General features: G+C 38.7%; 1 protein-coding gene across 1 annotated transcript in view; it reads right to left on the bottom strand.

The window, feature by feature from the left end:
• Positions 1-3,974: 3,974 nt before the first annotated feature.
• The window catches only part of lancl1 (LanC like glutathione S-transferase 1), a 32,154-nt gene continuing 12,780 nt past the window's right edge, over positions 3,975-23,348 (bottom strand). Inside the window, exons 3-9 of the mRNA XM_003215132.4 lie at positions 21,859-22,066; positions 15,122-15,257; positions 12,751-12,897; positions 9,996-10,178; positions 9,362-9,538; positions 7,165-7,237; positions 3,975-5,439 (exon numbers count right to left, since the gene is read on the bottom strand). Of these exons, the coding sequence (XP_003215180.2) occupies positions 5,363-5,439; positions 7,165-7,237; positions 9,362-9,538; positions 9,996-10,178; positions 12,751-12,897; positions 15,122-15,257; positions 21,859-22,066 (1,001 nt within the window). The 3' untranslated portion in view covers positions 3,975-5,362. The remainder of the gene's footprint in view (positions 5,440-7,164; positions 7,238-9,361; positions 9,539-9,995; positions 10,179-12,750; positions 12,898-15,121; positions 15,258-21,858; positions 22,067-23,348) is intronic.

Raw genomic sequence — 23,348 nt, 5'->3', positions numbered from 1 at the left:
AAAACACACACGTATTGGAATGCAATGTTGTGTCAAAATTTAAAATTGACAATTTTTATTTATTTCCAATATTTCTACCCCGCCCTTCTCCCCGAGGGGACTTTTCAAGTTCTGCATGCACAAATATATGCAGGCTGTATTTTTATATATTAAAATTTTGTGTACACCAAGCTATCAGAAAGGAAAGCTGTCACTATCCCAACCACCCATGTGGATAACTTTGGAGAATTTTGGAATTGCAGCTAAGGGATGCTCAAACCATATACAATATTTTAGGTATTTTTTATATAGACTGGGATGAAGGATGAAGATGTGCTAATTAAAAACGAACCAACAAACAAGAGGAGTCAGCAAGAATGAACGGTGCAATTTACCTCTAAGTGTGTTGCAGCTACTTTAGTGAAGGTTAAACAGCTATGGAAGATACAAGCTTCCATAAGGGCACGCAGTGATCCTTCTCTATGCTGGAATTTTTGTCTAAAAAAAGAAGCCGATGATAACTTTAGAATTTGCCATGTATGGGAAACTGCTGCCAGTTTTTGCTCTGTATTTGCAGCTGTTGGTAATAAGCACTTGGGAGTATGAGGGGAATGTGGAATGCTCAATTCCGCACTCAATGGCCACAAACCATCTAGTCTCCTGTAGTTTAATGTGGGTGGGTGGCGGAGGAATTTCAAAAAAATGTCAGCTGAAGGGGATGTTAAGACGTAACAGCTGTTTGGAGATAAAGGGTTAACTCAGCCGGCTAAAACAGCTGAAGAGAGAAGTCAGTCTCTTTGCAATTATCAGCTCTTTGTGCTTTTCTCTGGGCTGCCTGGTACATTATTGTAGCACAGTAGTCATGCTCGCCATGTTTGGGAAAGTGGACATCCCTTTGACTGTTGTAGGTAAAGGCAAAGGTTTTCCCCTGACGTTAAGTCTAGTTGTGTTCGACTCTGGGGGTTGGTGCTAAGCTGAAAAGCCGGCGATATCCATAGACATCTCCAAGGCCATGTGGCCAGCATGACTGCATGGAGCACTGTTGTAACCTAGACAAAAAAAAGGACTTGCTCTAAATTTCAGTGCCATAATGACCAAAGACTCCAAAGGGGCATCCATTTCCCGCTAAAGAATTACATGACTTTACTGACAACCCAGTGGTTACTTCTGCTTCCTCCCCCCTGTCCTGTTTCACAGAAATTTGGGAAGGTCAGGTTTTCCTGTCCAATCCATAAATCAAAACTTCACTTTTCAATATTCCTGTGCCTATGAGAAAAACAGGAAGAGTGGCAACAGTATGTGATAAAGAAGTTAATACCAGGCAGTTTTGATATTCTGAAAGGGACAATTTCATGTAATACTTGAAAGGAGGATTTCATTGTCAAATGTCCAGAGAGCTTTTGTACTTTGCTGAGGTGTCACAATGAGCAGGGATCTGGCAGCCTTACTGGCTTTTTACATTGAACTTGATCTGTATTTGTTGCCTATGACTTAAAAACCATTGACCTTCACTGCCACCTGCTGGAAGGGAAACATCTCTCTTTTATATTCCAGCAAATATTAGAACATGGGAATCTTTTACCTCTGGGGCATGTAAGTGCGGGGGCAAGTAAGCTGTTGGGGCAAGCCCTCTTGGCTGGTCATACAAGGAGGAGATGCAATTTGATCTCAAATACAACAAATTATTAATGCATCTCTCATGGAAGGGAACTTTCCATCCTGTTTAAAAGAAGCAGTAGTTAGACCACTGCTAAAAGACCCTGTATCTCCTGGATCTTAATAATTAAAGACCAGTCTCCAACATTCTTTTTTTGGGCAAGGTGATTTAGAAGGCAGTTGCTCTTCAACTTCAGGCAGTCTTGGATGGCACACACTTCCCTGACCCATTTCAAACTGAATTCAGAGCAGATACTGAGTTGAGACTGCGATGGTCACCTTAGTGGATGATCTCGATCTTCACACTGACAAATGTTGTGTGTCCCTGTTGGTGCTTCTAGACCTCTCAATGGCTTTCAATATCATCAATTATGGTATACATCTAAAGCAGTGGTTCTCCAGGTGTTTTGGCCTACAACTACCAGAAATCTCAGCCAGTTTACCAGCTGTTAAGATTTCTGGGAGTTGAAGGCCAAAACATCTGGGGACCCACAGGTTAAGAATCACTAATCTAAAGGACCTGGAGGGGTTGGGAATTGGAGGCACTGTATTACAGTGGTTGCGATTATCTCTCAGGCAGGCTCCAGATGGTGGTGCTTGGCGACAGCTACTCCTCAAAAAAGGAGCTGTTATATGGCATCCCACAAGGTGCAATTCTATCCCCAGCACTTTTTAAAATTTCATTAAAACCACTGGGAAAGATCATCCACAGGCATGGGGCAGGGTGTTATTAGTATGCTGATAACACTTAAATATGAGGGCTATCCAGAAAGTAGGCTACGTTTTGGATTTTAAAAAGGACAAAGTATAGGATAAATCATTTACCATATGCAGCTGAAAGACACATCCCAAAACTACAATCTCATGTAATCCCCATTTAAATTTAGCCATGTTTCTTATAGATAAATGAGTTTGAAAAGTACTGCTCCAGTAAATTCCCCGCTTGTTTCCTCAGCTCTTCCCCCTTCTCCCTTCCTGCAGTGTAGCCAAAACGCTGCGCTGCCAGCCACGCCCTCATTGTTGGAAACGGAGGAGAGAGGCGGCAAATTTACTGGTGCAGTACTATATTAGCATGGTGTTGGACTAGGACTCGAGACTGGGGTTCGAATCTCTGCTCAGCCATTGGAAGCCATCTAGTGACCTTGGCTGTCTCCCAGCCTTCAGCAAAGGCAACCTCCCTTTGAACAAATCTTGGCAGGAAAACCCTGTGATAGCACCATCATAGGTCAGAAATGACTTTTCAAAAATCATGTCAAAGTGAATTGAGAACATACTGCAAGTCACTTCTAGTGTGAAAGAATTGGCCGTCTGCAAAGATGTTGCCCAGATGTGTTACCATCCTGTTGGGAGGCTTCTCTCATGTCCACACATGGGAAGCTAGGGCTGACAGCTCGCCCAGTCTCACGGATTCTGACGTTCAACCTTCAGGTCAACAGTTCAGCAAGCGCAAGGGTTTAATCCACTGTGCCACTGCAGAATGCATACAACAGCCAAAACTGAAACAAATAAGAAATGCAACTACTTGGAGGCTGAATGATTTATCTCAATCACCGTGCCATTCACTTGTTAAAAAGAGCTTCACATCTTAATTAGTATGCAACTATAAATCAAAAGGAATATTTCAGGTTTACTAGTTTAATGATAGAAAATAAAACTTTTATGATGCATTTTCTTGTTTATTATATGATGGTTTGTCACTATATCAAGGGTTCATTTTATATCTCACTAAATACACACAGCGTGAAAGCTATGTACTATTTTTACCTGTCATTTTCAAACACATTCAAGTACTTGCCAATACAAATGGTTTTGCATGAGAGTAGCTTCAAATATATTAAAATAGAATACAATTGGTAAATGATAGAGTAGATTGTCAAATGTCATCATTGTTAGCTTCACAGGCTAAAGAAACAGATAACTGAAAAGATGGATGGACTAGCAGTGCTTGATCACAATGTGGACATGGCATGAAACACGAAGCAGGGAATATATCCAGCTCCCACTGAAAGTGTTTTCTCTTGTACTTACCATGAAACAAGTATGTTTGGAGGGGAGTGAACATTTACCCCACCAAGGTTCATATTGGGACAGAAGAGGGAACTTCTTTTCTTTGTAATTTTCTCCCTCTTCCTGGTCAAGTCCCACTCCATATTTGGGGAATAATGATCTCTTATGGTTAAAGGCAAGACACAAACACACAAATCATAGGATTAATTTGCACAACACATTCATAACTTTGGACACTGACCCTTGCATTCTCCATCCCTTAAAACAACACTTTTGTTTCCTTGCCCCATGTACGCTCCTTAGAAGGGAGGGGAAAAAAGCAGAACAAAGAGTTTTCCAAAGCAGGTTTAATTGCTAAAGCCATGACACTCAGCTAGATTAGCCACCTTTTGTTTCAAAAGCTTCACATTAATCATCCAAACAATCAACACTGAAATATTTTGTCAATGACAATGCATGCTTCCTCATAGTGCCTGCCTTATACAGCATATACTCAAGTGTTTAATGCTGCTGTCTAAAATACATGGTCTCTACATTCTTGTAGTAGTGTCCTTTTTAGCTGCCCATTATAAGAAACACTGGAAAATCTAAAGTTGTTTCTGTTGCAATGGAATTGGGAAAGTTCTGAACTAGTAATGCTTTCTGGAAATGAACTGGAAGGAGTAAAGAAGTAGTTTAGGCTTTCATGAAAGTCGTTTACCCTGGATGATATTTGGTGCCTATATAAATGGACATGAGAAAGAGACATTCAAATTTTCAGTCATACCCTTGAACATCTGCAGCCTGGATTAACATCAGGCTGCTGACAAACAGGTAATGATGGATAGCCATTTATCAAAACATCTCCCAGTACACTGCTGTGCTAGAGAGGATGCTTTCATTTTGCAGATGAAAGGGAAAGCATGGGGTGAGAGATCAGGATGCCCCAGATGCTTGTTGCATATGGACAGCCCCAGAGCTTAAAGCATTTGTGGAAGAGACACGCTAGTTCAAGTGTTAGAAGCTTGCTGAGTCCTGCTGCTGAAGCAAGCACCAGACAAGTGGAAACTTTTGCATAGAAAGCAAGAAGGCGAGAGCTTATATAGGACTTTGGTACATTCCTGTCAAAGTAGCCATTGCAATCTCAAAAAAAGAAGAAAATCTATATATTTCTTAAAGAGAAATCTTTCCTATAGTTACTACAAAAGAAAGTCAAAACAATTGGACTCCATATACATATCTCCCTTTGCACCTTCCAAAAATACCCTCATATTAACCAAGTGACAGCGCTATTAAAATGGCAGCACTAGCCCAAATTGACAAATCTGTATTTACTAGGAAGAAAAAAACCTCTTTGAAATTCAGATACATAAATTAGCAATACACTTGAGATTTCTTTAAAATGCTCTAACAAAATATAGTACAGTTACCTGTGCAAAGAGTCAATTTCATCTTCTGTACACCATGGCTAGAAATTATGAGATCCTCCAAATGGTGCTGCAAATCCCACTGACACTACCTGGAGGGCAACCCTCCAATAAACTGAATCAACTCAGAAAACTAAAACAAAGGTGACTAGCGTTCAATGGCATGTCAAAACCAGAAAAGAATGTAAAACAATGAGATCCTAAAATATTTGGCTTTGCCAATAAATAAATACATGAGATGATGGCCCATTTAATTTGACTCTTGAAAAAGGAAATGCAACCGGTTTCATGCCCGCAACTATTGAGTGTGAAATTTATAGTTCAAAAGCTGGGAACTTGGCCTTGTTGGGTACCAGTAGGTCAGCAAGGAAATATATTGTTCCAGCCATTCCTAAGAGAAAGACAGAAAATAGAAACAGTAAACAGAAAAAAATGACTGTTGAAACTGATGAAATTTAGATTGGCTTATTTATTGGTTAATGTAAGCAATAAACTCTTGTCCAAACAGAAATCGTCCCCTTTTCTGAGTAGGGTGGCAAAAAGCATGAGCTAGTTCATCACATAGCCACCATTTATTGTAGTTATGCCTGTGGGAATTTTGTACACACTTTGGAATTGTTTTCCTTTGCTTTGTCCTTTACATCCTTTGTTACATACCCATAGGTTTTACTCTTGATCTATCCAAGGGTCATATCAAAATCCATACTTATGGCCCTCAAATCTGCCCTTGAATTATTCATGTTGATGATTTATATATGAATATATGATTGTCTCTGTGGGTTTGGAAAAGCAGACCAGGTGGGTCTAGCAAAGCCTATTTCTGTAGCCCTCCCTTTGGTTTGGCTGCAGATGAACAAAGGCACAGGAAAAAGTCACGGTGCTGCTTAAGAGAGCAGAATGTCTGCAGAAAACCCTAATGAAAGCTCATGCAGGCCAACAACTATGAGGGGGAACTGTGAAACAATCCTTGTCCCAAATTCCACCTCTGCTATGAACTCACTTCAAGTGGCCCTTAGAAAAGCAACTCTCTTTTAAATCAACAGTGTGATCACAATGAAGGATGACTAGAAATCTATGTGCTTTACGACATCTTTAGTAGTATAATTAGAGGACTGGACTGAAAGATAATTCCAATCTAACACCGAGGAATGAATGTTAATATGATATCCGCTGCATTCCTTGCCTGTTTCAGCTCTAATGAATCACTGACTGATGTTTGAGTTTAAAGTAGTAGTGCAAGAGAAGCCAAGCCTAGTACAACGAAGGCTAACTGGCTCTATAGAAGAGTTGGCTATCATGCGACCCTTCAGAGTTTGCTGGACTGCAACTCCCAGTATTCCTCATAACTGGACAAGCTGGCCATGATTGCTAGGACGTACAGTCCAATGATGTCTTGATAGTAATTGATAGAACGGCTGAGCTGTGGCGCAGCTGGTAGTAGCCAGCAGCAACAAATCACCACTGACCGAAAGGTCATTGGTTCAAAGCCCGGGTCGGGATTAAGCTCCCAACTGTTAATAGCCAAGCTTGCTGCCCACCTAAGCAGCTCGAAAACAGCTGCAGATGAAAGTAGAGAATCTAGGTACCGCTTAATGCAGGGAGACTAATTTAACTTAATTTACAACACCATAAAACTGCCAGTGTGCGAAGAAACAATGAGGAAGTACTACCATCAAAAGGACTCAGGTGTCACAGTGGATGATGTAGTGGCAGTTCCCCTGTGGCCGGAATCGAGCATACCTTCATGAAGCTGGAAAATGTTACATTGCCTCTGTTGTCTGTCTATATGTTGTATGTCTAATAATGGCATTGAGTGTTTGCCATGTATATGTGCATTGTAAATCGCCCTGAGTCTCCTTTAGAGTGAGAAGGGCGGAATATAAATACTGTAAATAAATAAAATAATAACAGTTACATTTTGCCCACAGCTGCTCAATAGTATTTTCCATGAACTACTATCCTTGAACTACAGTTCCACAACTGATCTAACCAGACCATGTGCACATTTCTTTTCTGGAATTTTCAGCTAGGAGGAAATATTCTACCTTACCCTCACTAGTTATTTTGGTCAAATTGAAACAGTCACATTAATGAAAGAATAAGAAACAGAGATTACCTTCGAAGAGAGAAAACGGTGTGTCCGGTGTTCGACACCCATGCTGTCCATAACTCAAACACCATTCTGCAAACTAAACAAGAAAAAATCGAAACAAGCTCATTGCACATATTATAGGAAGACCTTCTTTCAATATTTACTTATTAATAGAGTATAAATTTTTATTTTATTTATTTACAGTACACCCCGCCTTTCTCCCCATGGGGAGCCAAGGTGGCTAACAATCCCAAGCTTTGTTATAGAGCAATACAATTAAAAAAAAATTAAACAATACAGTGTGGATTAAGGTAAAAACAGATTAAAATATAATAAAGGCAACTGTTTTCCATAGATTGTCAATATTCATCATCTGCAATTTAGATGTGTTCCATTTTCTTAAGAAATATTATAAGGATAGTTCAATCCATTGCATAAAAGTCTTAGGACAATCTGAGACAGCAAGGAGTAGGGGAATATTGAAAAGTTTTGAGCTGTATAACAAATGTGTCAGCTGCTGTCTATGTCTACAGATAAAATAACTCTGGAAATCATCAAAAGTGTTCAGACACTATTACAGTAGAGTCTCACTTATCCAAGCTCTGTTTATCCAAGGTTCTGTATTATCCAATGCAGTTTGCCTTTTAGTAGTCAATGTTTTTGTAGTCAATTTTTCAATAAATTGCAAAATTTTGGTGCTAAATTCATAAATACAGTAATTATTACATAATGTTATCATGTACTGAACTGTTTTTTTCTATCCATTTGTTGTAAAGCATGATGTTTTGGTGCTAAATTTGTAAAATCATAACATAATTTGATGTTTAATAGGCTTTTCCTTAATCCCTCCTTATTATCCAACATTTTCGCTTATCCAATGGTCTGCCGGCTCATTTATGTTGGATAAGTGAGACTCTACTGCAGTTAGATGGAAGAAAGCCTGGGAGTGACAGGATTAGCTTTATGTGTAAGCCATGGTCTTAACTGCTGTGAAGCGGAGTACAAAGAAAGGGAAATATTCAGGATTCAGCTTCAAAATGAGGAATTATGTGACTTAGGTTTGCATGCAAGTCATGCCATCTCACCTACAAAAACAGATTTTAGTCTGAAATGCAAGATGTAACCCAAGTGAACAAAGTTATCCTTAAGTGCTAGTCTGAGGCAGAAAGTTAGAAAAAAGAAATCTAAAAGTCAGTGTGGCTAAATAAAGAGAGATCTGTGTGGCTTGAACATGCAGGGCAAGGTAGCACATAGATATAAATATGCATGTACGGTTTGATAGGCAGAGAAAGATATGGGATCAGATCCTATACAAACAGAATAGCTCCTTCCAGGACGGAATTTTACTCATGTTCATCACAATGTTTAAAAAGTACTTCTTGTCCTGATGCCAACAGTCCAAGAACAGGTAATCCACTTTTATCACAACAACCTGAATAGGAATGACATATTGACAGAGGTGATAAAAGAAATGTGGCCGTATCTCCCTGTATTAGTTAACCCGGACCCTGAGACCCATAGGGGAGGCTCTTATTTCAGTCGCCCCACCTTCAGATTTGGGAATGCAGGTGAGCCTTCTCGGTAACAGCTCCTAGAGTCTGGAATTCTCTTCATAGAGCAAATAAAATGCCTCCTTCTTGGCCTCCTAGAGCAAATAAAATGCTTCCTTCCATCTGCAGCCAAGGATTTTTTTCCATTCAGACAGGTTTTTTGAACTTAATGTTTTTTTTTAAGAAAGGGTTTAAGAGCATGTTTTATTATTTTAAATCACACTGTGAAATTGAGCATATATGTCTAATAAATAATATTTTTAATAAGTATGCTCACATTATTTTCATATAGTGAATAGCTTAATTAGCTATATTGCAATTAATAGGTTAGCTAATAGGTTAATTACTTACAATGCAATTATTTTAATTTGTAAAATGCTTTGAGTCCCAAACTTGGGAAAGAAGGAGGATAAGTAGCAGTAGTAGTTATTATTTATTGGTCACCTGTCATTATTACTTATATTTCTGTTGTTAGTAATCTGCCATTTACAATAATCAAGCCTTAGTACCCAGTGTTTAGTTCCATGAAACTCAATGTCAAAATGACCTTCTTCCCATCCAGAATTGTTTTTAATGACTTCCCAAAAACTAAAGTCTATTCTGATCATGCCACACACATTCCTTCTTGCCTTTCCTAAAGCCTGCTACTCTCTCTTTCAGCTCCTGCTCACCTTGCAAGCTCTGTAGAGATATTTCATGTCCTGAGTGAGGTTGTAGAGAGTCAAGAAGGCATATGCGTTGCCAGCTGTACCATGACACAGACCGTAACCTTTCTTCAGCAACCCCCACTGCCAGATCACTTCCGCACATTGCAAGGCATCGCTCAGGTACTTCTGTTCCCCAAATACCTGTAGAGAGAAGGAGCCCCGCTGTATAAGCAACTGTCCCTTGCATCAACAAAGGTTGGGACAGAAAAGTGTGTGAAGCATATTTTGCTAATTAGCTCTTTCATCAAGGAGTGGCCTCCTTCACTTGGACAAGAACACAATGACTTTGCCATTTACCTTCAAAGATTTTTGGAGTGATAAATGGAAGGAACGCTGCCATTATTTAAGTCGCAACTGGCTGTCACCATTAGTCAGCCGCCACAGAACAGGACACATGGCCAATCCTCTGAGCAATAAGAATGTCCCGCACTCAGGAGGCATAACGGGGACATCTCTGGGAATCATTTGTAAAAGTCTAATTTCCATTTTAGCTGCAGCGGAAGAGTTACTGTATTTAAATATTACAACCTCCTTTAGGGACGGATGAGAGCCTACTTTGCTCGGCTACTCATCTCTTTTTCCCCAGTAAGCCACTTACCTTATAGGCCTGGAGGAGCATGTAGATAACGCCAGGAGCCCCGTGGCACCAATGAACAAGCAGATCTCTGTTGTCTTCAATGCACGGGGGGTAATTCCCTGATGGGAACTTGAGCTGGCAGACAAAATCCACACTTGGCTTGACCTCATTGTGTAGCTTTGCTTGACTCACTCCAAGGCCGGGCTGAGACAGACAGACAAAAAGACACTCTGTTACATTTGTGATAAGCTGATACTTTGCTCAACTGTTGGGACTGGTTACAAAACTATCAAAGATGCCACTACTTTCCCAACTCTTTCAGCCTTTGGGCAAGCTCAGATTGCTCCATGTATTATTGATTGTGACTTATGGCCCACGTTATGCCTACATATAAAAAAGGATTATTGATGACCTCTTAAATACAGGGATTCATAAGGCACTGTATTTACTTGAGAATAATGCACCACTGAATGTAATGCACATCTCAATTTTTAAGGTGTGCATTACACACACAAAAAAAGATTTGCTTTCAAATGTAATGTGAGGTGGTGGCGGCCGCGAAAAGGGTGGTGGGAAGCCGCACCCTCTGTCTGGCCTTCCCACCAACATTTTCCCAGTCACTGCTGCCTCTCCCTCTTGTATCCCCAGCTAGGATCTCTTGTCCAACAGTGCAAGCAGGTTTAAGTGTGTGAGTCTATTACACCATTGAATCTAATGCACACCTCAATTTGTGACATAATTTATCCCCAAAATGTAAGCATTAGACTCAAGTAATTATGGTAGCTAACAAAGTTAATGAAACAATAAAACAACCAGCTCCAAAAATTCAGAAACAGCAGCAGCATGAAAAAGTATATTCTTCAGCAAATTTCCAAGAAGTGAGAAATAAGGGAACCTGGTGATAAACTAGGTGGTCATTCCAGGGCTAAGACACAATGACCAAAGAAATTCTGCTTTCTCCTGTCAAAAACCTCAATCTGGAAAATAGCTGCACACTGAACAGGACTCTGAAGGGGAAGCAGGTGATATTTCAGGCACTCTGATCTAATCTTCCTGTCTATCTATCGTTTATCATTTCAAGTACCTCTAAAGTGACTGGAGTCATCTCCACTTCACTAGTAATTTGGCATAATGTACTCCAGGAAAGGAAACATTAGCAAAGGCTGCTACAGAACTACAGCTGGTCCTCTACCATTCTGGATATGTGAATATTCAGAGATTGGTTATAAAAACATTCTCTCTAGGAATCTCAAGGATGTCCAGTGTGACTCTGTGGTCAGCCTCGGCCCGAGGTTCACTAAGCTGGAAGACCTAGAGCTTCTCATATTAAAGAAAAAAGGTGGTGGTTTTTTTTGGAGGGGGGTTACTTTTGCATGGCTCCCATGCCTCATGAAACCAGAAAGTATCTACAGGCAATCCCAGAGTTACAAACATCCAAGTTACAAATGACTAATAGTTAAGAACAGGGATGAGACAACAGGAAATGAGACAAATCTATGCCTTGGAAGCAAAATTCACCTCTGAAAGAGTTATCATGGGGAAAAGGGGCCACCACGGAAGCTTGCTCACCAATCCTTGTTTCCAAAACAAGCCATTTTTTTCATGGACTGAAAGTGGGGTGAAATCATCTGAACAGGGTCAGAGACAGCAAAACAAATACCACAGGTGTGTTAACCCTTCCTATGCTATCCAAAGCTTATATATAATTGGCTGGAGTTACACTTGAAAGATGTACATGTTTGGACTTACATACAAATTCAACTTAAGAACAAACCTACAGAACCTATCTTGTTCATAACTTGGAGACTACCTGTATACAGAAATTCATCTAAGACAGGTGGCAGAAAATACCTGGGTCTCAAATGCAGCCATATTTGTTATTTGTTATATGTATTTTAATAGTATTGTTTTATATCGCTGTTGTAACCACATTGCACTCTGTCTTGAGCCACAAGGAGAGGTGGATAAAAAATAAATTATATTCTTATTCTATATTGAATCTGAAAGAACACTGAATTTGGACTGAATTTTGGACATAATATGAGGACTGATAAAAAATAAACAAGAATCCAGACAAGACAGATGCACTGGTGTGAGGCTGTCTATTTGCTTAGGTGAATGGTGTTTGTCCAGTCCACCCCCAGATTAAAAGAAACAGGGATGCTCCTTGATCCAGCTGTAATGCTGGAGGTATAGTGGCTTCTGTGGTATAGATGGTGTGCCATGTGTAACTCTTCTTGAACAGAGATAGTTTGATTATAGTCATGAATGCTCTGGTTACAGAAGAGACTACTCTAGTACATCATACATGTGGTGAAACCAATTCCAGTTAATTCTAATATAATCACAATGTTGTTAATTGGAAACAGGTATTATAATCTTAATACACAACTGCACTGCCAATATTCACCAGCCTTCAGTTAATTTGAGGCCTGTTGCTTGGTTTGCTTTGAACCATTATAGTGATAGCGATGCCGGCTAAGAAATAGTCATGAGAACTCTTAAACTAGCAGCTGAGGCAGAAGGGAAATGGTGAAGATGACATGGACTGAACTATGGACAAAGCATGAGGAAGAACGGATCTGATTTTATCTTTGAAATGTATATTTTTAATTCATAATGTATTTTAATAGTTTTAACTGTTTTATGTGCTGTTTTATATTGGTTGTTGCCACTGTTGTAAGCCGCCATGAGTCCCTTCGGGTGAGAAGGGCGGGATATAAATGTGAGAAATAAATAAAGGAAGCCTTCTCAATTCAACAGGAAGTTCCCTCACCTGCATGAGATAGTAATAAATCCCAGCAAGGCCGTGGGCTGCTCCTACATAGTATTCCTGGTACCATTCATACATCAGTGGACTCTTGGCTGTGAAGTTTCGCTTTTTAGCTAGGTTTTCGCCAGATGCCAAAACTGCCTCACAAACCTGCAATATAAAAAGGGGAGATTAGAAACAGCAACAACATTATTAATTTTTTTCCAATATTTTTAATTAAAGATTTTAACAACAAAAACACACAAGCAGAAAAGCAACAATACATAAACAAAGACATACTTAGCCAACCATTACCTCACAAACATACATCTCTACTGTACCTGTAACTCTAAAACTACCAACCTATAAATTAGTTTAAAAAGTGGATTCCCAGCTTCTCTTTTGTTGGATTCTCTATAAATTTAACATTTTTCTTACACTTTATATAGGGCAAATTGTTTACTTCTGCTTGTTTTAACACAAGTGACTAAGCCAACATTTTATGTCTCCAAACGTGTACACATAGTCTTTCGTTTTCCCTTAGATATTGATAAAATGGTTTCTATTCTTCCAAGAATGTGTTCAGTGACTTATCCTCCAACATTGCTAATTTATCAATTTCTATTAATTACTACATCTTCACTGTCCAGTCTTCTGGACAGAAACATTAATTCATAAGCTGACTTTTCCTCAATACAAGGGCTCAAGGCAATTCACAAATATGAAAATAGACAGAAAAACATACAGTTATTAATATGAAACTGAACAACTTCCAGAACTATTTAAAGCCCATTAAATGACAGAAGATGAAAAGTCAGTGACCATGAAAATCCTTTCACTCTCAATTAAGAAGAGAAATGCGACAGAAGGAAAACAAGATGGAAGCTATCTTAGTCTCTCTTAGGAGGGAGTGCCAAAGCTTGGGAGTAGCCACCAGGAAAGCCCTCTCCCTTGCTCCACCAAATCGGCATGGGAAAATGGTAGGACTGAAAAAAGGTCTTCCCTGAAGATCTAAGACAGAGGTGTCAAACTTGTGCACCTCAAGATGTTTGGGCCCCCAAGAATTATGAGAGCTAAAGTCTAAAACTCCTGGAGGCCCGCAGGTTTGACACCACTGATCTAAGAGATTAGGCAGGTTCATGCAGGATGCTATGGGCCTTCAGACAGCTTGAACATGAACTATATAAATCTTTATAGATCATAACTTGCATTTGGAATTTTGGTCGGTAATAAACTGGCAACCAGTGAAACCTTTGTGGTAAAGGAATGACATGTTCCCTGTAGACATTACATGTTACCCACCTCGAGCCACAAGGAAAGGAAGGCAATGAATTATTATTCCTATTATTATTATTATTATTATTATTATTATTATTATTATTATTATTCCTATTATTTATTATTACTACTACAATCATAATCATCTCCAGTTAACAACTTGGCTGCTGTTCTTTTGGTCAACAACAGTTTCTGACACTTTTCCAAGGCAGCTCCATATACAGAGCTCTATAGAAAATTAAATAGGATGCACCAAATGTATGTGTTGCTGAGGCCAAGTCCAACATCTCTAGAAATATTTGGCTGCTATTGTGGAATGGACGTTTCAACATTTTGCCAGTGACACACTTTAAAAACACTTTTTAAAAGTGTGTGTAGCAGCTAAACCCTACAAATGCTTTTTACAGTGGTAAGACATCAAGATATATGCCAGCTTTTTGGCTGTCCAAGAGGATGTCTCTCAGCTAAGTGTTTAAGCAAGCCACTGGCACATTCGGACAGCTTACAGAGAGCACTTCATGCAATACATATACCCAAAAGTCACAATCTGGCTTTTTTTAGCAATTGGATATTTCTCCACTCGTTGGCTTAATAGGAAATATTGAGATATGTATTTCCTTCACAGGTGTGAAGAACAAGCCTGTTTAGTGTAATTTTAACAAGTGTCTTCATTGCATATTCTGTTAGATGTTTTAAAAGGTGCTTTTAGGATGTTTTTAAGATATTTTTAAAGATGTTTTAAAGATGTTTTAAGTTGTTTTCAAATTGTTGATTTTAGCCGGTTCTTGTAAGCCGCCCCGAGCCCTAGGGGAGTGGTGGCATATAAGTTTGAAAAATAAATAAATAAATAAATATTTTTAGAACACTTGAGCTTTGTGTACATTTTAGCTGAGTGAAGCCTAAAACTCTGAAAGGGGGCTCAATACATTCATTAGGTAGGCACTACTTAAGGATAAAGCTGTCCAGCAAGTTCATGGCTGAAATAAATTTAAACTGACATTTTTGACACGTAACAAGCGGATTCTTTATTTTTGCATGCTCACTAATAAACTGTCTAACACACTAGAGGTTGGATGATCACAGTAGTGTATGGATATGAAGAAAAGGATCACTGTACCTGTTGGATATGGGCCTGTGGGATCTTTTCCTCTCCAAAATGCTTATTCACAAAGAGCAAAGCATACAAATACCCCATACGGCCGTACAGCATCTCATCAGGAACTCGTGGGTCAAGTTTGGGCAGGTGTAACAAGCTTAAAAGAGAAACATGTCCATGACTCTTGTGTAACTTTTAAAAAGTTACACATTTAAGTTAAAGGCATGTAAATATCTTTTTTAAAATTCCATACAGTTCTACAAAATATCAACGGATTATAGCCTTAGTAGTTGTACATGTGTTGCATGATGCATTCCACTTTCATTCAACTAGCTGTTTACATAAGTCTTCTTATATACATCCTTTTAAAAAAATACATTTAATTTTTTAAACATAAAAGCCACCCGTGTCGCCCACCAAACATCCCTCCCCCTGACCACATATTTATTCTATATCTTTAACCTTGCACACAGATTTCTTAATTTCTGTAAGATGTTTGTGTTGGTTTCACCTTTTTTAACCCATTCCATATAAGTCATCCATTTGGTTTTTATTTCTTTCATTTTATCTTTTTGTGTATCACCCTCCGTTACACTTGTTATAATTTGAAATTGGACCTGATCATATAACTATTCCAGTTTTCCATTGTCCATTTTTTTTATCTTTCCATCCCCATGATATTACAGCTTGTCCTGTCCCAATCATACTTTTGAACAATTCTTGTTTTTGTATTGCTTCTGGTATCGCCTATTACTCCCATTAATAATTTATCTAAATCTATCTGTAGTGGCACTTTAAATATTTTCTCCATCGTTTTCTTTATCTTCTCCCAGAAGGGAATTATCTTTGAGCATTCCCACCACATATGGGAGAACCATCCCTTATTTGTCCCACAGTGCCAACACATTGGACTTAATTCTTTTGTCATGTATGATAATGGAGCGGGCTCCTGTATCATTTTAGTATAAATTTTCTCTCCAATTCTTTATACTTCTCCATATTTAATTTTCTTCATCCCCTTCATTATATTCTGTATTGTTTGAAGTTATGGGCATGCTTTTCAATTTGTGGGCTGCTATCCTGAACCAGGAACTTATCCATGTAGAATGCCAGGATATTCTATCTCATCTTCACCCAGCTAGTAAAAGCAGAATCGGACCTACTTTGAGGTAAGTACTTTGATACCATCTGCATAGTCATGTCAGCCAAATTCACATGGAAGTCCAAAACAGAACAGCAAGAATTCAGATGTTTCTTTTGTGGGTGGGGAGTTGGCTCTGAAGAATAGCTGTGATCTCACATTTCACCCCATTAGGAGACCCTAAAGGAGGATGAATTTTTGCTACAACATCAGTATTTTAAACAGGATTCTGCAAGCTATGTAGGGGGGGGGGGGGAAACAACTACCGTATTTCTTCAATTGTAAGATGCCACTGATTGTAAGGTGCCCTCTAATTTCAGTACCACCACCAAAAATACGTGTGATACACCTGTGATTTTAAGATGGACCCAATTTTTAGAGATATTTATATAGGCAAAAAAGGTGTGTCTTAGAACTGAAGAAATAAGGTTCTAATCTACCTACTGAAAAAGAACCATACTTTAAAAAGTTAATAAAATAGTGTGAGCCTGGGTGAGAAGTGGGAATGATTTGGTAGATTATGATCCCATTTTCATGTGAAAATATCTAATAGGTAGCATTCATACAAGCGTACTTCATAGGAAAAATAAACCTACCCCTGGGACTTTTCAGTCAGACACGAAAATCTAATTTGGGTAGACATAGTGCTCAGATGTTTGCATGGGCCTTGATATTTTCACGGGAAGCCCTCCCCCTTTCAGCCCCAAAGCATCTCTGGTGGGTTCTCTTTTTGCTCACAGGCGAAGGCCTTGTTATTCAAGCAGGACTTGGAAAACTGACTTTGCTTGATGTGAAGGAGCTTTTAACTAGATACTTTTCTAACTGTATAGTGATTAACAACTTTTTAACTCTCAGACCCTAAATCCAAAATCCCCATTGCTTCTTGATATTGCTTCTCTTTCCATCAATCTGAGAAGGAAGATGCGAAGGAAATTGGGGTGGAGGGGCTTTCCTGGAAATTATGGCCAATGAATCAGAAATCACACTGTGATCTAAGCAAGCCATATTTATGCAGCTTCAGCAATCCAAACAAAATCTTGAGTGCCATAAAGGGACACAGAACTGGTCCAAAGTTGGGATGGAGATGTTTTTGTACTGAATTGACCATCAAATAGTCTCTCTCTCTCTCTCTAGGGTAAACACTTCTGTCATGCAATAAAGACCTACAGTTCCAATAATTTAGTACAGGTTCTGTATCCCTTATCTAGATTAAATTAGACAAATTAAAAATTGTGCACACTGTTGACTGAAATAATGATACCTTTGCTTCCTGATGGTTCAGTGTACACAAACTTTGTTTCATGAGCCAAAGTATCAAAATTTTGCATTAAACTACATTCACATTATGTGTATAAGGTATATATGAAACATAAATGAATGTTATATTTACTCTTTCGTTCCCCCTCCAAGATACCTCATTATATACAGTATATGCTTGATGTAATATAAGCAAAAACAGGTATTCTAAAGTCCACAACCTAAAACATTTTTGGTCCTAACCATTTCATATAAGGGATATTCAGCCTGTATCTAAGTCAGTAGTTAAGTACTTAACTAAGTAAAGTAACAATCCCAATAATTAAGACGAGAGGAAAATAGCCATAAAGGCTTAGGAAAGGGAGCTTGTGAAATGAGAGGAGGAGGAAGACCCTGTTGCATCATGCCACGCACAGTGGAACACATAAGATTTCATACCTCTAACTTCCACTGTACTTTAGTCTTTTTTTTTTTAAACAACACACACAAGAAGAAACAGATAAAAAAATTCTACTAAACAGTTCTGAAAATATACCGAAGGAACTCTACACAGTACATAACTTTAGTTCCATATCACAGGCACCTGAACAAGAAATAGAATAACTGGTATAGCTATGAAGAAAAGTAGCAAAAGTTAAGAGGATTAAGATGGGTGTCCCTATAGAGAAAGGTTCTGGCAATAGAAACAATCAGAGGTTTACAATAAGAGGTTGCTTCATGCATTAACACTGACGGACATCAGACTTAGAATTGTTGCAATTTAAAAGGTGAACTGTTTAATAGAATTCTGCACACTTTCTATATCACTGCCATGCTATTGATGCACACAGACAAAATTAGGCTATTAAGACTTAGGCTCTGTTGACCAAGCGCATGCACATCAATTATATGCCAGTTACAGACAAAACACTGCACTGAAGGGTGTTCCATCATGACTTTAGAGAAAGAAATCATCACATTTAGCTGCTAAAGTCAAACAGGTCAAATCAGAAGCAGTGTGAAAGCTTGATGTAATAAAGTCTAACTCTGAGCAATTGGCAGAAAAATAAAAAACAAAGCAAAATAGACAAAAATAGCAAACAGTGCCCATTTGAGTTGTTTATAAAATAACACTGACTCCGATGGGTGACTCAAATCCTTGATTTGTAACATTTTAAGATAATAACACACCAGATTTTAATCAAAGATTAAAAATGATAAAAAGTAGTAGAAAACTGATACTGGAAAGTATGTTTTTGTGGAAAATCTGTGACCCTCCTAATGCCATTGGAACAGTGAACTTCTTTAATTAGAAAATGTTGTTTCACACCAAGTCCATCATAACATTTTGCACCATTGTAATAAATTTGTTATTAGAAAGACCAGGATGTTGGGAAAGTTGAAGAGACTGGAATGGGTCAAGGAGCAATCAATTCACACTGGATAAAATGTACTTCTGTGAACGTCAAGAAACAGATATCAAAAGGAAACAGACTGATTTGTTCAATGATTTCTCTGGCTCATGAGTTTGTTTAACAGGGAATTTTTCCAATGTGACAACACCTAAAGCCCCTTCCCAGCACTATTCTCACAATGCCAATAGATGGCAGCATGGGATTAGGATGATTTAGCTGTTCCACAGAGAAAAAGGAACAAAGGACCAATTTAAGAAACAAATCAAAGAGAGAGATTGTGTCATTGTGAAAATATTGTTAGGAGGGAGAATGTGTTATATCCTCAGTAATATCAGGTGCTTATTGTAAAAGTGGCTCCCAACCTGTGGGTCCCCAGATGTTTTGGCCTTCAACTCCCAGAAATCCCAACAGCAGGTAAACTGGCTGGGATTTCTGAGAGTTTTAGACCAAAACACCTGGGGACCCACAGGTTGAGATCCACTGAGTTAGACTCACATGAGCACAACAACATACAAGGATGACAAATTGGGGCAATTGGGGTGCTTGTTTAATATTATAAAAAATAAAGATAAATAAAAGTACACACTGCAGAATATTTAAATGTATGTGGTTAACTGTAAAACAAGAAATATGAATATGGGACATACATAGAGAAGGCTCACAATATGTTGGCCAATTCAAAACAATTTCAACCTTTTGAGGAGCTGGGACACAATCAAGGAAGTATAGGTTGGGTATCCCTTATCCGGAATTCCAGAATACTAAAATAAAACCCCAACATTCTCCACGTGGGTGGCTGAGACAGTGACACTTTTGCTTTCTGAGAGTTCACGGTATGCACACTTTCTTTTATGCACAAAATAATTGCAAGTATTTGTGAATAAAACTGCCTTCAGGTTATGTGAGCAAGGTTTGTATATGCAAATATTTTAAAATCTGAAATACTTCCAGACCCAAGGGATATTCAGCCTATTTAGCTACGATGCAGCTTCTTTTTATATCAATGGTTTTGAGGCAAACCATTTTATGCCAGCTGTGTTTGGTGGGCAGCCTTGCAGCACATTACAAAACATAACCTTTATATAGTTATGATTCACCTAGTATGAGCCCAGTTCAGAGAGAGAATAATATAAATAGTGGTTGGTTGAAGCCACACATACATAATTGCATACACATAATTATAACAGAGTATACTAGGATAAAGAGTTCAAAGCAAATGAGCAGGAATAATACCTGAGAAAGAGGGGATATAATAGGAAGATCTAACTCAGCAGCTTGCCTGCAACCAACCAAGATTTACATTATTCCTCTCTGAACTGTTCTTATTCCACACAATAACTGCAGTTATTTTGTGGTGGTATATGGAAACTGGTGACTAAATGTCCTCATTTTAATTTGCTTCCTCAGCTCCTTTTCATTCTATTTTATGTCTGCTAGACAGCATGCCATTGTTTAAACAGTAAACTTTTAGTATTGTTATGTGTTGAATCCAGTTTCTAACATGGGGTTTTCTTAGCAAGATATGTCAGAGGAAGCTTGCCATTTCCTTCTTTTAAGACTACAAAAGGTAACTTGTTTACAGCTACCCAGTACACTTCTATGGCTAAGTAGGGATTCCTAGTCAAACGTCCTAGTCAAACTCTCACACCACATTGGTTCTCAAACAGTAAACTACTTTAAATCTACTGGCAGAAAAGTAATACATACAAGCAGCAAATGAGTGAAACCCTATGTCTACATTAGGGGTGTCAAACTCATTTTCATCAAGGGCCACTATTGGCCTTAAAGGTGCCTTCAAAAGGCTGTTGAATACATGGACAGAGAAGTAGTGGATACAGAGGGCCAACTACACACACACACACAGTGGTCAGTGCTCTTTAGCTTTTTCCCAGTTTGAATCCCCAGATGTTATTGAATGTCAACTCTCATCACTTTTGATTATCCACCATGCAGACTGGGGATAATGGTAATTGCAACACAACAGCACTGGTAGCTCTGAGGTTATGGAAAGATTAAAGGCCATTATAAAGTAAGGCATCCTGTCCACAAGCCTTTATCTAAATTCAAACCTCACTCTCCTGTCTAAACAGAACAAATGCAGCCCACCAGATGTTACTGTAACACAACTCTCATCAGATAGTCTTGGTGTCTAAGATGATGAATACAGGGGGGTGGCACATAAAAAAAACATGGCAGGGCCAAATTTGACTTCTGGGTCTTAAGTTTAACACAGGTGGTCTATATCTAGCTGAATTGCTAAAGATAAAGAAGTCACTTCAATCATGGATATGATTCAAGAAACACCTATTCAATTATTGCAATTCTTAGCCCATACCAGAATTGGCCACATAGTTTGCAACATTTGGAACTCTGAAAAATATTTCACAACTGCATTATATTCAATTACATATTGAGGTAAATTGTGTAAATATTTTGATAAATGAATTACACTGTACAAATATAAATACACAGACAAACATATATAAAAATAATGTATTAAAACCCTGTCTCTCCCATCCTCCCTCAATAATCTCAATATACGCTACATTGGCAACAAGCTACACTGGGTTTCCACACAGCTGACACAATGGAATGCTGCATCTCCTACATACGACTAGGTTCCCATGAAAACCGCATTGCAGAGGCCTCTTTGTCTTCCCTCCACATATTCACCATGCCTACACTTGATGATATGCTGGCCTATATCCAACACCACATGGGTGTTGCAGGACCAGTTCAACAATCTTTCTTCTGCCCTTTTCTACTTGCAAGATCAGACTCTGGAGACCCCTGGAGAAGATCTTGTTGGAAGGGGCATAGGAGGGATGTAATGGGAAACAAAGATAATCCTCTGTTCCCCAGTTTTCTGATGGAATATTCCCCATGAAATTTAGACTGCTAAACTTATGCTATTGAAAGCCCAACTTGAGGAGAAGCCATCCGCTCACACATTCTCAAGACATTACCGAGCAATACAGTCTTCTGCTTGCTTGTCATTCTGCAGCTTGTGATATATCACAGCAGCCACCGCCAAAGGTCCAGCATCCCCACATAAAAAGGTGATTGATCGCTTTGTCAGGCAGCCGAGGCTCTTCTTGACATATTCCTGAGCCATCTGAAGGAATGACGAGTCTCCGTACACATCATATAGATGCAAGTATAGCAAAGCAATGCCTGCAAAAAGATTTAGGAAAGATAGAACAACACTCAGATTAATGCCTGGATATTACGTAACTAAATCCCTGACCTTTCAGAGTCCTATTCAAACACTCAAATCATGTGTTATTTTAAATTTTAAAAATAAAATGAGTGTAACAGTATTTTCATATATTATGAACATAATATGTGGTAAAACTCAATAGTGTAGTATTTTTCAATTTTTTCAGCTAACAACCCTCCCTTTGGATCATAAACATGGGAGCAGAATCTAAAGTTAGTCTGGGAATACCAGTATGCAAAGGAATCTTGAATCATCTTAAAGACTGAGAGAATGAAGTTGGCAGCATGATTTTTCATAGACTAAGTCTACTTCTTTAGATACAACTGAGGAAGTAAACTTAAGCTGTATCTACATTGTAGAATCAATGCAGTTTGACAGCAACGGTTCAATGCTATGGAATCGTAGATATATATATATATTTTTACAAAGTCTTTTAAGCCTTCCTCACCAAATAGTGCTGATGTCGCTTCATATTACAACTCCCAGGAGTCCATGCTATCCGGTCATGGCAATTAAAATTGTGTCAAACTGAATTAATTCTATAGTGTAGGTGCACCCTCAACAGGCCCAAAGCCAGGATTTTGATTCCAGGGTGTGTGTGTGGGGTGTGTGTGTGGGTGTGACTAAGTCTGAGTGAGAGAGGATCTACCCTAGCAAACCTTTTGTATTGTTATCCCAATACATGCATATGGGATATATTGAGCATGGTGATCAGATCATGATATGAATAAACATAACAAACATAACATTAAGGCCTTCTCACGGACCACTCTGAGAATTTCGCAGGGAGGGGGGGGGGCTCAAGCCCCTTAAGCCCGGCTACATGCCTGAGGCTCCCTCAGGTAGATTCCTTTGTATACAGAATCGGTAAGGGTTCCAGGAGCTGTGGTTTGAGATTCAAATTGTAATGCCTAAAATTGGCTTAGTATTAATGTGAGGTTAATCATGAGCTGAATGTATGATGACACAAGGGATATGCCATTAACAAAACACCTTAACATCTTACTGTCCTCCTATTTCCAATTTGTTGGCTTAAACACTTCAGTTTGGTATGAGAGGCAAACAAGATCTAAATTCAAATCCTGTTGGTGCTATGGACTGGGGAACTTTGGGAAAGTTACATTAATTAATGTGAATAACAAACAAGCCATGCCATAAGGCTGGTAAGCATCATGCAGTCCTCCAAATGTTGTTGTGCAGCCACTGATGAGAAATGCTATTCAACCACACTTGAAA

This window comes from Anolis carolinensis, chromosome 1 (genome assembly GCF_035594765.1).
Source record: "Anolis carolinensis isolate JA03-04 chromosome 1, rAnoCar3.1.pri, whole genome shotgun sequence".
Taxonomy (NCBI): Eukaryota; Metazoa; Chordata; class Lepidosauria; order Squamata; family Dactyloidae; genus Anolis; species Anolis carolinensis.
This window is presented reverse-complemented; position numbering and strand designations above follow the sequence as displayed.